Source organism: Numenius arquata, chromosome 2, assembly GCF_964106895.1.
Source record: "Numenius arquata chromosome 2, bNumArq3.hap1.1, whole genome shotgun sequence".
NCBI lineage: Eukaryota > Metazoa > Chordata > Aves > Charadriiformes > Scolopacidae > Numenius > Numenius arquata.
Window position 1 is genome coordinate 4432899 of NC_133577.1, and position 17162 is coordinate 4450060.

A 17162-nucleotide genomic window follows, 5' to 3' on the forward strand; every position below is an offset into this window, starting at 1 on the left:
ACTGCATATTTAACTACTAACTAAGGTGGGGAGTGGAACCCAGGTCTTCTTCCAGCTTAGGAAAATTTCATTCAGTTTTCATTTTTCACTCTCTCACCACATAGAAAATCCATAGGCTTAATAAGAACCTGGAAGTCAAGTGGTTGGACACTTCAGGTGACATCCCTTCCGGAGCGGAGACGGGTGTGGAGCAAACATTCTTCCAGACTGGGGAAAAACTTATACCTCAGCTCTGGGGACAAACCTGACAGGGAAGCCCTCACAGTTCCCCCTCAGGATTCCACCATCCTTATTTTCTCCCTTCTTCTTTCATTGTTGTTGTTGTAAGAGGAAAGTCTTAGGGATAAGAGATCTGACTCTACCTGTAAAGCTGAATCTTAAGGTATGGCTTTCTGAAGTTTTGAAATCCGAAGCTAAGCTTTTAAAACTAGCTTAACTTACATTCTAGCTGTGCGCGTTTAAGTTAAGTTAGGCGTGAAACTTTCTTTGACCCAGAACTTCAAGCCTGTTTTCATCCCTGGGAGTTTTACAAATACTTTTTGTTTTGCCTGAGTTACAAACTCTGTGGGAAAAGGGACGTAGCTTGATTTGAATATAAACATTAGAACTGATGCGTCTCCTCTCCGAAGTACGCCCAGAGTCTCCCTAAGAAAAACTGCTTTCAAGCATTATACAATAGCTAGATATAGATATAAAAGTGCCAAGAAAATATCTGAAATAGAACAAAAATAACCCTATGCTAATTGAGAGCTGTAAAGTACGGCAAATCTATGACTACCTACCCACGTAAAGTAATCATCTCACGCCAAGGAGATAATCTTCTGGTGTTAAACCGAACTGTATTCGCTCCATCTGTAAGAATTAACAGATGGAGCAACTCTTCGGGCTTTACGTAACAGTAATTAAACAAATCCTCACAATGGCCACATGATTTCATGCACAAGCCAGGGCAGTCTACAAAAATAAAAGCTTTGCTGTCGGGTTGGAAAATTCCAAGCCCAGAGAGCTCTGCGAGAGCCGTCAGACTGAAGCTTTGGATGAACCTGCCTTGTCCTCCAGGATATCCTCCATGGGACCGGGAGCGGAAAATCCAGAAACAAAGCAGCTGCACCAGGCACCATCATCATCTGCAGGAAAAAGTTCTTTGACTTCTTCATCTGTAAGATGGGAGACGGTTATCCACACACCTCGCTACACTAGAAGTCAGTCTGAATAAAGAAAACATGGGAAAGCTCACAGCATTTGGTATGTAGGAGAATTCACTGTTCCCACAGACAGCCCCCTGGAACAAGCAGGTTACCTCTCTCATGTCACCTGCTTCACAGCCACGAGCACCAGCACGTCACCCTATTCTGGGATAGAGAGGCTGGAGGTGGGCACGTGAAATGCAGGAGTTACCCAGTACTACAGGCTGGACAAGAAATCTCCCCGCCAGGTAACACACACGTGTGTGTATATACATGTGTGAAACTGCTCATCTGTGGAGCACTGCGTCCAGCTCTGGAGTCCTCAGCACAGGAAGGACATGGACCTGTTGGAACAGGTCCAGAGGAGGGCCACGAAGATGATCAGAGGGTTGAAGCACCTCTGCTGTGAGGACAGACTGAGAGAGTTGGGGCTGTTCAGCCTGGAGAAGAGAAGGCTCCAGGGAGACCTTATAGCAGCTTCCAGCACCTAAAGGGGCTTCAGGAAAGATGGGGAGGGACTCTTTATGAAGGAGTGGAGCGATAGGATGAGGGGTAATGGTTTTAAACTGAAAGAGGGGAGATTTAGATTAGACATTAAGACGAAATTCTTTCCTGTGAGGGTGGTGAGACACTGGAACAGGTTGCCCAGAGAAGCTGTGGCTGCCCCATCCCTGGAGATGTTCAAGGCCAGGCTGGATGGGGCTTTGAGCAACCTGGTCTGGTGGGAGGTGTCCCTGCCTGTGGCAGGGGGGTTGGAACTGGATGATCTTTAAGGACCCTTCCAACTCTAACCGTTCTATGGTTCTATGATCTATAAGGGCATGAAATGGGAGAATAAGCAAGAACTTAAACTGTCCCTTAACAGGAGAAGGAAGGAATCCATTGCAGATGGAAAATACAAAGAGGGCCAGTACTTTCTATCTTTTGGGTTTTCCCTCCCTGCTCAAAAGTAAGCATCCTCATTAGCACCAGCAGACAACCTTTATCTCTGAGGTGCTGGACACAGGGACAACCAAAGGGGGCATCCCAGGAGTTCACCCCTGAGAAACCCTCAGAGCCATGCTGGACATGAAGCCACCATCTCCATGACCCTCATATGGGGGTCCTGCAGAGCTCTGTCCCCTCCCCACCTACTACTCCACTTCTCTGTAAAGTATCTCACACATCTTGAGCCAGAAACACATAGATGACACACAGGCCTTTGTCTCCTATACATGAAAAATATACAGAAATCTCCCATCACATTTAACACCAAGCCAAAACCAACACCTGGAAGAAAATTCAGCTCATTAAAACTGAACCTAGACCAGATCCAGGTGGGGGAAGGAATCCATCCAAACCTACTAATTGTGTAATATCCCATCTGCTGTTGCTGAAAATGCCTGCCCTGCAAAGTAATGAAGCATTTCACAGCTTTTGGGTTCTTTTGCTCTTCCAAACAGGATTTTTTAGAAAAAAAAAAAACAAAAACAAAAACAAAAACAAAATGACCAAAAAAACCAACCCACAAATAATTGGGAGAATGAAACGTGTACTGATATAGCCCTTCATTCCCCTCCCAGCAAAATGAGTGACTGAGGGATATAAAGCCAACGCAGGTGTTCTGCTGCCACCACATGGTCATGAATAGACCTAGGCAGAGTTTTAAAATTAAAAAAAAATAAAAATGTTGGTGCTTCTTCAGAATACATCGATTCACTGAGCCTATCAGTTTTGTGCATTTCCTTAACTCATCCCCAGTTGGGGGTACTTGTTCCAAACCCATCCGATGACCAAGGTCCCAGCCTGCCTGGCAGGTCTGCCCTGCAACTGGGTTGGATCCAGAGATGTCAAGGTTCGTCATGCATTCGGGCCTCTGTCTACATTGGTTTCATAAGGTATTACAGCCCTGCATGTCATACTTCCACACCTCTAAAAGTGTTATAAACTGTACAAAAAATAAAATTCCATTTTCTATTAAGCCCAAATCTCTCTCTGTATTTTCTTTGTGGTGTGCAGAGGAGCAGCAGAGCAATTTGCTTCTCCATTCTTTCATGTCTCATGACTAATAATTTTTCATCAGGTTTTTTGTGTTTTAGAGGTGCCTTTTTTTTCCCCAACAACCCTGAAAAAAATATCCAAATGACTCATTGGCTCTTCTCAGAATACAGGCATTTCTGAAACTCCATGCGGCTATGCTTACCGTGAAATTCAGCTCAAAACTTGAAAAAAACAAATCACGAAGGGCTGCTGTAAAAATTCAATAGCCACAAAGCCATCTCGGGGCGGGGGGAGAAAACGTGTATCTAACTTTATTTCTCTTTTTGTGGAATGTGAACAAGTTTATGAGATATCTGATTTTAAAAAAAACTCTGTAAATGAATGAGGGAGAGTTGCCAGTGGTGTTAGATTTTGGAGACAAATATTTCCAACAGTTAGCTGTCTTCGGAGTCACTTCCAGTCTTTATTAATGAAGAATGCCACTGCCCGTGATGTAGCCAAATCTTTGTTCAGGGATGTAAAAAACACCGCCACGGAGGCCTAGAAGTGACAAAAGGCTGTGATTTCAAGATAGTTAAAGAACAAGTCTGAGGATGATTCAGCTGCATACCGTAAAGCTGGTTGTAATTAAAACGTTTATTGTCTCTGTATATCATGAGAATTTCAGGACCCCATGGTTTAATACCACTTAATAGATTAAAGGTACTGCCTCATGTGTTTAGCATGCTGTAGCATTAGTCCTCATCTGACATCAGTGAAGTGCAGTATGGATTGGTAGGTGGACCATACTGCTTATAGTGGAAATGGGCTGATTCCCATTACAGTATCAGCCTCACAATGTGCTGACCACTTTGTCCCTCAAGGTAAATCACCAACCACAGGCACAGTCATATAACATCCTTTCTCCAAACTGCCTCAGAGGGAGAGATTTTTGAGACAGGAACACTCAAAACGCTTTAGGGTCCATAAGATCAGCAAGTCATCTGTCTTGGGATGGGTTGATTGTGGAGTCCACACTGATCTCATTTAACATGAAAGGCTGCATCCAACATTAGCATTTGGGATGACTATTTTCAGCCGTCATTGATATTACGTGACCAAAGTTCAAGGAAAAGATGGCCACAATCAGAGTCTGTGTTCCAGAAAGCCATTTATGGTAACACAAATTACTGTCATTTATTTTACCCTAAAATACTTCCGTTGACATATGTCAGTGCTTTATTGTGATGGTTTTGACCTCAGTGAAGAACTCATAGGAATCCTTTGCTCCCTCCCTTCCTATGCCCGAGGCTTTCGTCCCACCAAATGGCAAGTTCAGATCTCTAATGAGCCAGCAGTTGGTCCACACCAATCCGGACTGCAGTCTTCGTGCCACCCGATGAACGCGTCCCACATTGCTGGACCACACAGTGGCTGCCAAACCATATTTCACACTGTTGGCTCTTTCAATCACTTCTTCTTCTGTATCAAATGCTACCACACATGTCACAGGACCAAAGATCTCTTCTTGCATGCAACAAGATTCATCCTTGACTTCGGTAATAACTGTGGGCAACATGAAATAGCCTTTCTGGTTGCCAGCTGGGAGAGCCAACGGATCCACTCCTTCTCCACAAAGGACTCTGGCTCCTTCAGCTTGGGCTTTCTTCACGTAGCTCCTTACCTGGGGAAACAGCAGGAAAACATCACTGCTAAAGGACACCAAATCCCAAGGGTTCACCTCTCCAGTCTGGGAATACCAGCAGGAGCCCAGGAGCTATTCTCAAAAGGATCGGGTCCCTGGTGAAAACACAAGCGGTCCCAGAGCCTCCCTCCCTTCTTCCAGGGGCTTGGGCAGTTTGCCATGTATTCCATGCCAGTGTTCACTCATTTACTTCATGGGATCAGTAATATTTTCCTACCTCACAGGCAGGCTCGTTAAATGTTTGCATGCCACTAGGATGATGAAGCCATGAATGCTACAGAAAATCTCATCAATAAATAATTAAAGCTTTTCCATCCTGCTGCTATCACATGCCAGCTTGAATGCATGGGACATGCTATCGATCTGCTTCTGCTGTTCTGAAATCATTGCCTGGTTTCTCTCCCTGTAGAAACACCACAGAGATACCACCGGGCTTCTTTCTCTTTTTTCTTCTTTTAACCACCTTGGTAGGTTCAACTCGGAAGTGCTCTGTGGTGTCGCAGACCGAGGACCTCGGGAAGTGGGTGTTTCTACAACTCTACTTCAGAGCAGGTCTGGAGAACCTGCTGAGGTGTCAGGAAGCATGACAAAGGTCTGGCTTTCTCTCTCACCCTGCGGTTTTCTTGCTTATGCTAATTGTGTCAGATAGTTCCGGATTATGTGCATCTGCTCTCCTGAACTCTGCCTGACACCATAAAAATTCATTTCATATGAGCCACTAAAGCAGACTATGTTTAACTGTGCATCCCCTCAGCTGCCTTCCACACATACGCAATTCCAAATTACTGCACGCAGTCCTAAGTAACGGTGTGCTCGTATTCCCCAGAATTTTCCAGAGTGATGTAAAAATAAGACTTTTACCTTGTTAGCTACCTTACTAGGCAAATAATTGAGCTTCGCAAATGCAATATTGAAATCCATGAAAATGTTGCCGAGGTGTAAGATTGGTTAGTATACATTCAGGATTTAGAATTAATCATTTTGAAATATTTCACTTCAATCAGGAAGGAATGTTATTTGTCATTTTAAATTATTTTCCCCATGGGGTTTATTTCTCCAGAGTAGTCACGTGATCCCAGGCCACTGAAAACCTTATCCAAAAGATACCTTATAATGGCATTGAATCATCACCCCTCAGACCTAACCTTAGAGAGGACACAGTCCTTTCCATACACCCCTGAAACCACCTTTTGGAGCCCTCTCAAAGATGAGATGAGATCATGTAAACTCCACGTAACGTCACCTTTTCTAGATGCTCTTTACTGATGAGCGCTCCCACGTCGACTGTAGGATCTGAGGGGTTCCCAACCTTCCACTTCTTTGCCTCTGCCACAAACCTCTTCAAAAACTCGCTGTATATGCCTCTCTGAACAAAGATCCTGGAGGTGCAGAGACAGATCTCACCCTACCGGGGGGTGGGGAGGGGGAAGAAAAAAAGAAAACCAACCATATCAGTTCGTATTACATTGTACTATTGACAAGTCTTGGGATTCACATGTCAGAATAAGGCTTGTGTCGCGACATCCTCGGGAGAGCAAACTACATTCACCAACACTGCAAAGTAGAATTTTTCCCAGATTACAGAGGAAAAGAGAAGAAAAAGACAAAAACGCAATAACGGGATTGTGCAGTCACTTACTAATACAAGTAAATTTGATTTTTCATTGATTATACGTTGTCTTTTCCAACATTTTTTATAGGAATTGTGATTTCCAATTCTGAATGATCTCTGCCTTCGTTTCCTGAAAATCCCTCTCTGATACCAAGCTATTTTTCTTCACATTTTCGCTGATACAGTTTCCTGCCTTTGGTGATCTCTCCTGAGGGTGGCAATGAGGGAACATGAACGTTGGTAGAATTTTGGGGGAAGTCTCCTAATTTAATTCCAAAAAATGAGCAAGCTTCACACTTCTCCCTTATGAGGAGAGGCTGAGAGAGCTGGGACTCTTTAGCCTGGAGAAGAGAAGGCTGAGGGGAGACCTTATTAATGCTTACAAGTATCTAAAGGGTGGGTTGAAGGATGATGGAGCCGGACTCTTTTCAGTGGTTCCCAGTGACAGCATGAGGGGCAACGGGCACAAGCTGGAACATGGCAAGTTCCATTTAAATATGAGGATGCCCAGGGAGGTCGTGGAGTCCCCTTCTCTGGAGATCTTCAAGACCCACCTGGATGCAGTCCTGAGTGATGTGCTCTGGGCAACCCTGCTTTAGCAGGGGAGTTGGACTAGATGATCTCTAGAGGTCCCTTCCAACTCTGACAATTCCCTTATTCCATGATTTGCAGGGTGGGATTTCAAGCAGCTGCTTGCTGGAGGGATAAGCAATATATCTATTTTGAGAGGGATAATGACACCTTGTTATCTTCTGATGGAGAGCACAAGGAAGAGCCCTTTATTATTTTCTTTTCCTACTTATGGAAAAATGAAACCTTTTTCATATTTTTCTACTTAGGGTTTGCTCACAGCACAGAGCCCTGAAACAGGCCCTGGCAACGTAGGATTTGGACCCAAAGGTATGTGCACCCCCTGCTACTAATGGGGTTTATAGGCTAGAGAGGTGGGAGGCACCTGGTTGGCAAAGCTGGACCTCAGGGTGGTGGGGATGCATTGGCTCAAGTCGGCATCGTCAAAGACGATGGCGGGGTTTTTGCCTCCCAGTTCCAGCGAGAGCCGTTTGCAGTGCGGGGCGCTTTTCTCCGTGATGCGCTGGGCCGTCAGCGTGCTTCCCGTGAAGGAGATGAGAGGCACGTCGGGATGGCAGACAAGGGCTTCTCCCGCCTTGGCACCCGTTCCAAACACCACGTTCACCACCCCGTGGGGCACCCCTGATGGGAAGAAAGGCACACAGTCATCACACCCTTTCCCTTGCTCTGCTGGTGTCACTTCACTGTGGTTTGTCTCTGAAGTTAGAAAATTACCAATAGCTCTAGGGTGACAAAGATTGACTCTTAGCTGATGTAGCAGCTGAAACTTATGATTGGTGGATGAGAAGCTCAACATGGGCCAGCAATGCGTGCTGGCAGCCCAGAAAGCCAACAGCATCCTGGGCTGCATCAAAAGCAGCATGGCCAGCAGGGCGAGGGAAGGGATTCTGCCCCTCTGCTCCGCTCTGGGGAGACCCCACCTGGAGTAGAGTCCGGCTTTGGAGTCATCAGAACAGGAAGGACATGGACCTCTTGGAACAGGTCCAGAGGAGCCACGAAGATGATCAGAGGGTTGAAGCACCTCTCCCACAAAGGCAGGCTGAGAGAGTTGGAGTTGTTCAGCTTGGAGAAGAGAAGGCTCCAGGGAGACCTTATAGACCCTTCTAGTCCCTAAAGGGGCTACAGGAGAGATGGGGAGGGACTCTTGACCAGGGAGTGGAGCGATAGGATGAGGGTAATGGTTGTAAACTGGAAGAGGGGAGATTTAGATTAGATATCAGGAAGAAATTCTTTCCTCTGAGGGTGGTGAGGCACTGGAACGCCTGTGCTGCCCCAGAGAAGCTATGGCTGCCCCATCCCTGGAGGTGTTCAAGGCCAGGCTGGATGGGGCTTTGAGCAACCTGGTCTGGTGGGAGGTGTTCCTGCCCATGGCAGGGAGGTTGGAACTGGATGACCTTTAAGGTCCCTTCCAACCCAAACCATTCTGTGATTCTATGTTTAGTAACTCTGGGCGGTCATGGGTTAAAAGATAAAACTAGTTCCACTGATGAAGTCAAGCTTGCTTGACATCCATCACCAGAGACCCAGTTTTCAATCATTCAGGGAAGAAGCAGTTGTCCTCCTGGTTTTTCTTAATAGTGCACCAAGTACAGCTGTGACACAGCCACTGAGAGCTGATTCTCACTCTCTTACACCCTCATGGTTCCTCTGCTGGCACCACAGACATAGGACATCCTTAAGTGGAGTGCTGGAGCAGGGAAAGGGACCCAAGAAGACTTTTCATGAGAAGCTCGTGGAAAAAAACCTGGGCAATAGCTGGGGTGGAGAGATAGCATAGTGTGGGGACAGGGAGAGCTTTTCATTCTCCAGGTGCAACATTCAGCTACAGTCAAATTTCCCAAATTCTTTGAGCACTTTCTGATTTCTGCAACAAAAACGGGGCAGAGGTGAGCAGTTCCACCCCATTCCCCCACCCTAGCACCCGGCGGGACTTACCTGCCTTCTCCAAGAGTTTGCACATCATCCAAGCTGTGACGGACGTCATCTCACTTGGCTTGGCAACCACAGTATTTCCACAGGCAATGGCAGGAGCTATTTTCCAGGTCAACAAGTACAGTGGCAAATTCCAAGGGCTGATTAAACCAGCTACAAAGCAAAAGCACAAAAGACAGGATTTTGCTGGGACACAAAACTCATTTCTCTAAACCTCAAGCAGTTTTACACCAGTTCAGATTTATGAAGGGAATGCGGCTATGAATTTTATTTCTGGACAATCGTACAATAAATTTGCAGATAGAACCATTTATCACAGGCAGATAATTGATAATTGTAAGAGATTTGTGCTAATGATCCTAAAGGTAATCAGCCAAACTCTCTGAATAAGTTTTGCTGCTTCTTCAGGGCATAATCTTATATTCACAAGAAGCTTTTCAGTGTTTTCTAGGAACATTAATGTCAGGTTGGCCCTAACAATTAATTACATCAACTGGTCTGTGGTAATACTCCCTGTTAGCAAACAGCAAGTAAAGGTAACGTGTTAGCTCAGATCAGTCTTGCTTTCTGTTGCTCTTCAGAGCTTCAAACCCCCATCCTCCCCCCAAATTTTAACATAAAAAGAGTATGCATAGCATATAGTGCATATTTTCCTGATCAATTTTAGCCTAGATTATGAGTGCCAAAGTTCATCAGTGCACAAACAGTTGTTTCCACGAATTGCTGCATTACCAGCTTTTTCTCAGTAATCGCCTTTGGGAAGACTTTCACCTTACACACTCATAGGAAATGGCAAAAAAAAAACCAACCCATCTGTAATCGTTAAACCTGCTCACGAAAGCCACAGGGTTTCTCGCTGTTTGATAGCGCAGATGCACAGAGGGACTTTTCCTTACGAGAGTAATTTCACCAGAAGTACCCGTGTTCTCCATGGCTCACAAAAAACTTTCTCAATGGGCCCTCTAGGTTAGCCAATTTTATTTTATTAAATAATTCGAGTGTGAACGTGGAACAGTGATATATATTTAGATAAAACACCCAATGCTGGAATCATTACGACGCTATTACTTGTCAGTGCAGCAAAGCTACTTTATTTCTGGAGCATTAGCAGCATCTAGTGGCTGAGTTCAGCAATTCCCCAGCTAAAAGCGGCTTATTCCCCCCCCCTCCTCCGTGTGCACCCCACTCACAGGCTGAAATGTCACCTTGTCAACCGGTACTGATCCCCTAAAGGGATCCAGCTCTCCCAGCAGGAGCAGCAGCTCCGCGCTTCTGGATGCCCCTCTCGTCCCCAGCAGTAACAACAACTTCCCCACACAGACACACACAAAACGTAAGAGAAATATCTAGGGTGAGAGCTACCCGGTTAAAACATAGAATCAGAGAATGGTTAGAGTTGGAGGGGACCTTAAAGATCATCGAGTTCCAACCCCCCCTGCCATGGGCAGGGACACCTCCCACCAGACCAGGTTGCTCAAAGCCCCATCCAGCCTGGCCTTGAACCCCTCCAGGGATGGGGCAGCCACAGCTTCCCTGGGCAACCTGTTCCAGTGTCTCACCACCCTCACAGCAAAGAATTTCTTCCTAAAATCTAATCTGAATTTCCCCTCTTTCAGTTTAAAACTGTTACCTCTCGTCCTATCACTCCCCTCCCTGGTCAAGAGTCCCTCCCCATCTCTCCTGTAGCCCCCTTCAGGTACTGGAGACAAACAGATGCTTTTTAAGGCGTATAAGCATTCTTTTTACCAAGAAGCAGCAAAACTGATTTTACAAAGAGTTGCTCGTGCTTTAGCAGACCAGTCATGTTTAGCACATGACCCAGAGGCACCGAATGCTTTTGAAAAAAACCCCTTTCTTCATTGAGCCACTGCTGAGGCAGAGGCTCTGCCAAGCTTTGGAGCGTTTCGGGACCACCCTACCGACTCCCACGGGTGCCCGCGAGGTGTAGTGCACGCAGCCCACGGTTGCCATCTCGGTGCACTCTGTCGTGTGATGAAGGATGGAAGAGGCGAAGAATCGGAAGTTGTACACGGCCCGAGGGATGTCCACTGTTCTAGCAAACGTAATCGTTTTGCCTGAAATGAAACGAAACACGGTGCTGTGTTACCGTGGGCAGAAAGAAACGGTGCTTGGAACTCTGCTCTGAAAGCTGATAGGCATGGTTTTGGGGAAATATCTTTTGTCCTGCACCCAAGTAGTCCGTGGCACATTGCAACCACAGTCAATAAAACAGCTCTCCTGTAGTATTGCATTCCAAATATCTCACAACTGAAGTCAACGTCAGCAATTCTGAAAAGCAACGATGTCTCAGGAATCCAAAAATCAGCAACTTCTGAAAAGTTCATGCACATCAACTCCAATTTGCACCAACAGCTCATACCCACTAAAAATTTGGACCATATCGTCCATTTCAGTATCCAGTAAGACACTCTACATTTGAAATCAACAGCTCCAATTTTTACCCTGATCCTTTGACTCTGCTTGTGCAAATGCTTCCAGGTCATGTTCAATCAGATCTGCCAATTTGTTCAGGATCTGAGATCTTTCCAATGGACTTTTTGAGGACCAAATGAGGAAGGCAGCTTTGGCAGCTTTGACAGCAGCTTCCACCTAAAAAATCAAGAGAGAGGTGGTGAATATTAATGGAAGGCCTTAGAAAGAATATCAAACAATCAGCAGATGAACTCATATTTGAGAGGCTAATAATCCAGATCACATTGTTGGGAACACTGCTTCTCTTCAGAGTTGTGACTGTTGATAGCTTCTCCATTTTCACCTTCTCAAGACACTGTCTCATAACTCAGGACAGTTTCTTCTCTTGATGCTCTATTTCAAGGTAACTCTTGCTTCTCTCTACATTCCAGCAACTTGTGGGGCATCCTCCAGGCCTGGAGGAAATGCTGGATCCGTCAACTGGCACCAGCAAGAGTCACTGGCTGAACCCATGCAGAATTTTGTTTCTCGTGGGGGGAAGTTCAAGAACCTGCCAGAGCAAATCCAGCCTCAGTTTAAACATCCACAATCCTTGTAACACAGGACTTCAGCCACAGTGGGCAATGATAGAAGTAAGGGGTTAGGGAAGGAAGGGACTGTATGCCCTGCTCGACTTTGATTTCCTCTTCCCTTTTCCCCAGCTGGTTCAAGCAAGGACCAAGAATACATTTACAGAACAGACACTCGGAGAAAATTTTTAATCTTACCTGAGCACAGCTGGGAACTCATTATCAGCCTCAAATAAAAAAAAACCAATAAATTAACTCCTTTCTAAAACTCTTGGGGTTTAGTCAGTTCTTTCATCAGATACCTAACAAAGTCTACAGATATGAAAGATCATTATATGCATTTCATATAGATGCATGCCAGTCTTGCCAGTATTTTGCATGGTTCTTCACCCTGACACTTGTGAAGAGTGGCAGAATACCAGCACTTTTCTAAAGCAGACTAGGCCTCAGAGGATTAAAATTTCACCTAAAGCACTCTTTTCCATCAGTCATTTCCTCTGGGCTCTTAAATGAAAGTTATCTGCATCTATTGATTTATAAGCAGTCCCTTCTCGATGTTGTTTACCCATCTAAAGATGTTTACCAACATCCTTCCATACTTTAATTTACTACCTTATTTCCCAGTTTTTGCTTCCTGTGTATCACTTCTTAATTGCTTCCAATGTCTTGCATATGCATCAAGGTGGGCTTTAGCCAAAGCTGTCTTAGTTGGTTTCCCATTGTTTTTGCTCATAAATTTCTTCAGCTTTTGGAAATCTGCCCAAGTCAATAACCAGGAGGATGCTGATGTAAGATTAATCAGATAATTCTGACCTCTCCTAATGTTGCCACATTGCAATCACTAAAGACTCCTTTCCATCTGAGACAGGCTGAGAGAGTTGGGGGTGTTCAGCCTGGAGAAGAGAAGGCTCCGGGGAGACCTTATAACAGCCTTCCAGTACCTAAAGGGGCTCCAGGAGAGATGGGGAGGGACTCTTGATCAGGGAGTGGAGCCATAGGACGAGGGGGAATGGTTTTAAACTGAAAGAGGGGAAATTCAGATTAGATCTCAGGAAGAAACTCTTTCCTGTGAGGGTGGTGAGACACTGGAACAGGTTGCCCAGAGAAGCTGTGGCTGCCCCATCCCTGGAGGGGTTCAAGGCCAGGCTGGATGGGGCTTTGAGCAACCTGGTCTGGTGGGAGGTGTCCCTGCCCATGGCAGGGGGGTTGGAACTGGGTGATCTTTAAGGTCCCTTCCAACCCAAACCATTCTATGATTCTATGAACTGCTCCACAAAACTGAGTTCAAAATGTGTTATTTCAGAGATGATGGGTATTGTAAAAACCATCTCAAATTTTATAGTCTCCCCAAAAATAAGGACCAGAGTTTGAGGGCCAGAATGGTACTGGTACTGGTGACCTTGCACAAGGTCACACAGGTCACTGGCCAAGCGCAGACTCTTTCGACTGTCACTCAGCAACCTCAGGTGCCACGGGTGGCAGACTGGCAGCCACCAGGCATCTGGAGTGGGGCCAATGCAGGCCTGGGAAAGGGGAACTGCAGCTTCTTGAGCGAGTCAGGTGTGGATGGCACGCTACCCTCAAAAGGTTCATCCTCTGTGGAACCATACCACCCTCACTAATTAACTTGTTCTTCCACCCTCCCGTCATTAGGTGCCATTGTGGTGCTGCTTCTCATCTGTCCTCTCCTCTGTGGCCTTTTCCACCAGGTGCTTCTTGCATCAATAGGGGGCTGGTGTGCAGTTAGGACTGTCTGCATTTTTAACCCTCCAGTGGGTTTAGAATAAGGAAGATGTCGCATTTTCACAGACAGCAGAAAAGACTATCAGCAAAGGAAGGAATGAAGCAGCAGTAGATTGATCTGAAAAAAGCAAGAGGAAAAAAAAAAGAAAAAAGGAGAGAGATTTGTACAGAAGAAGTAAGAGAGCGTAGAAAGGTTAAACAGTTACTTAGTTTGACTAGCAAAAATCAGCGAAGAAAAGTTGAGCCATAAAGAAAACACGCGTAGGAATTCAACTATGAACTCGTGTGTCTGAAACACTTCCTTCTGCTTTCCTCTTCTGTGCAAGACAGAGACCGAGAAACAACACACAATCCAGACCTATCTTTAAAGGCTGGTACCAAAACACCCCAAACCGCCCTCAGGACATGGTGTTGCGGCTTTTCAGTACTTAGAGGGGGCCTACAGGAAAGATGAGGACAAACTTTTTAGCAGGGACTGTTATGAGAAGACAAGGGGTAGTGGCTTTACACGAAAAAAGGGAAGATTTAGACTAGATAGAAGGAAGGAATTTTTTACAATGAAGTTGGTGAAACACTGGCCCGGGTTGCCCAGAGAGACGGTGGATGCCCCATCCCTGGAAACATTCAAGGTCAGGTTGGACGGGGCTCTGAGCAACCTGGTCTAGTTGAAGATGTTCCTGCTCATTGCAGGGGAGGTGGATTAGATGACCTTTAAAGGTCCCTTCCAACCCAAACTATTCTATGATTCTATATTTGCTTTCCCAGCGGATGATGCACAGGACCAAGGTTCTTAAGAGAGAGATGGAGTTTTTTTAAGGAGATATTTGCCAGGACCAATTAGCCCTCGCCAGCCTGTCTTTTGGAGATACAGGGCACCTGTTCAGCCTGCTTTGGGGCTGCTGTTTGGGATTTAAGACATCTAGATAGGGGACAAATGAACACCTAAAAAACATTCAATGTTTTTGGCAGAAATTGGCTGAAACGGCTCCTTCATCTGACCTGGTGTTAAATTCCAGTGTCGGCAACAGATTCTCTGTCTGTCTCTGTTCTGCCTCCTAACCCTCCATTAAAATTAACCAAGAAAAACAACAAAAAAAAAATCCAACAGGACATTGACCCTTGCTAGAAACCAGCATCCCGAGTTCTTTGTTGAACCTGGGTTGGGATGCTTATTTGGAAATCTCCAGACACCCTCTAATCAGTATGTGCCTGCACTGTCTCCTGCAGCGTATGCCACCAGTCACCAGCGGATGCCAGCTCTGCAGAGCCCAAACCTCTTGTACAGTTGTTTAAAGGCAGGAGTAAAGCACTTGCTGACTTTTGGGGTGTTTTAACTGGGTTCCCACTGCTACACACAACCACTAACTCAGAAAGCTGACAGAGAAAAGCCATTGCTCTTAACATATATTTGAATGGCCAGCAGCCTTTTTTGTTAAGTTTTCTCACATCTCTCTGGTTTTAATGATTTTGCAAATGAATGAACAGGAAGATTTGCACCTGCACATCAAAGAGAAGTCTTTTCAGGCATAATTAGGGCTGGAATGAACTTACACAGCTGTACTCTAGCAAACCCAACCTGTTACACTTTAACCCTTGGTCAATCAGCATCTAGCAAATATTTACGCAGGTGAAATTACACTGCAAAGGTTTCTGCTGAGACAAGCAAAGATAAAAGATGTCAACAGGACTGAAATGCAAGTGAAGGGGACAGCTACACAGAGTAGCAGTTTGTTTTAAAAAGCCTTTTGGAAATGAAAATACTCTACGCTATTTGGCAGTATTTGCCAAGCCCTTCACGCTGCCCAAGCTTTTCCAGTCATTTCTCTCCTCGATACATCTGAAACGCTGTCAGAGACACACTTGTAGGTCCCTTATAAAGCAGCACCAGTGAAACTGCAGCTCCCCAGGTGAATGTCAGGCTGCCCATCACGTATAAAGGACCAGGAGACATTCATCCCACCGGAGAGAGAGCGCAGCACTAGGAAACACTACACCCATGCAGAGGACAAGCGGTGTTAGAAGGAAACGTACGCTCATCGCAGCCGCTTCGTCGCCTCCACTTAACATCCAACTGCTAACATCAAAACCAGAGAGGTCTGCAAGCTCTTCACCATCCTTCAGGGAAGAGCCAGCAAGCCAAAAATCCTTTTAAATGACAACTGCAAACCATCAAGACGCATCTACCTGCCTACTAAACGTGCCTCTAAGTTTATTTACAGAAGAGATCAATAAACCCTTTTCTCTCTTCCAGGTTGTTTATACTTATGCCAGCCTGAGCGTTGCTGTCAACTTATGTACGAGACACCTCCCGTGTGAGCTGAAGGAGCTCCGTTGAAGTTCAACCCAAGCTTTGTTGATTTACACCAGCCTGGGATGCAGCTTGTAACCTTCTAACAGTAAAACGTTAAAAAAAAAAATAAAATAACAGTATTTGCTGCTGCAGCAATAGATTCCACAGCGCCACGACGCAATCAAGAACTTACTCATTTAAGTATTAAAGTCTTCAGGGTTTTTTTCTGCTCTCTCCCCTCCAGCCTCTCCCACTCAAAATATGAATGTTATATGCATTTAACGTTTTCACCTTCTTTGTCCGTTTGGATAGTACTCACCTCCTCTTTGCCACTGTCTGGCACCCTGCAATAGACATCTCCGGTGGACGGATTATAGGAGTCTATGTAGGAGGAACAAGGAACAAATTTGCCAGCTATAAAGTTCTCCAGCACTAAGAGAGGCGTTGAGTCCCCCATCGTTAGCCGCTTGCTGCCTCTGTGATTTCTTTTTTTTTTTCCTGCCAGGTACCAACTTAGCTTAGCAGTTGTGTGTGTATTTGCACAGCGAGGCTGAACTCCTCCCCCTCTCTCTCTCCGTCTTCCCTGCGCCGCTCGCTCACGAGTGGGAACGAACCCTGGCAACAACAGCAGAAAAGAGGAAAAAGGGGGGAAAAAAAAAATAATTACTATTTCTGCGACATTCGGGTCCTTTCTAGGAGTCGAAGCGTGGAGGCAGGATCAGCAGAGATGTTAGAAAACAGCCCCTCTCTCTCTCTAGGAAATAAAATACTGAAGGAGGGCAGAAAAAGAACGGTTTGACAGAAAAACATCTCCCTATACCAGCTTTTCAAGCTCAAGTCTGAAGAAAGACATTTTGCAACAACTACACAAAATAATTCAAGACCCAAACACTTAGCCAGGGACCTGCTCCTTGCCATCAGGAGACAGAGAGAACAGGCACTTGGACCAGCATGTCTGCAGCTCGTTCACTGCTCTGTCATCAGCGATACTTCCCCTTGTCACCCCAAAAACAATGGTTATGCCAAAACAAAATATTTTAAACACAAGAAACTATCTTTTTTTTCCACCAACAGCCCCAAACATCAAACGACCCAAGCAGCCGAGTGGCCCTTCAATTCAGAACAGCTGAGAAGCACCATC

The 17162-nt window shown here is 45.5% G+C and overlaps 1 protein-coding gene across 1 annotated transcript; it reads right to left on the reverse strand.

The window, feature by feature from the left end:
* Positions 1 to 3786: 3786 nt before the first annotated feature.
* Positions 3787 to 16478, reverse strand: ALDH8A1 (aldehyde dehydrogenase 8 family member A1). Its single transcript, XM_074144612.1, has 7 exons — positions 16341 to 16478; positions 11449 to 11596; positions 10906 to 11061; positions 8990 to 9139; positions 7419 to 7675; positions 6095 to 6256; positions 3787 to 4830 (listed from the first exon to the last, which is right to left on the reverse strand). The coding sequence occupies exons 1-7, from the start codon at positions 16476 to 16478 to the stop codon at positions 4378 to 4380; spliced, it is 1464 nt and encodes a 487-aa protein (XP_074000713.1). The 3' UTR covers positions 3787 to 4377.
* Positions 16479 to 17162: the final 684 nt, after the last annotated feature.

Coding starts and splice junctions, on each gene's coding strand:
- ALDH8A1 (XM_074144612.1), bottom strand. CDS start 16,478: ATGGGGGACTCAACGCCTCTCTTAGTGCTGGAGAACTTTATAGCTGGC. Junction 11,597..16,340: donor CAGACAGTGGCAAAGAGGAG/GTGAGTACTATC, acceptor TTGATTTTTTAG/GTGGAAGCTGCTGTCAAAGC. Junction 9,140..10,905: donor GCGGGCACCCGTGGGAGTCG/GTAGGGTGGTCC, acceptor TTTGCTTTGTAG/CTGGTTTAATCAGCCCTTGG.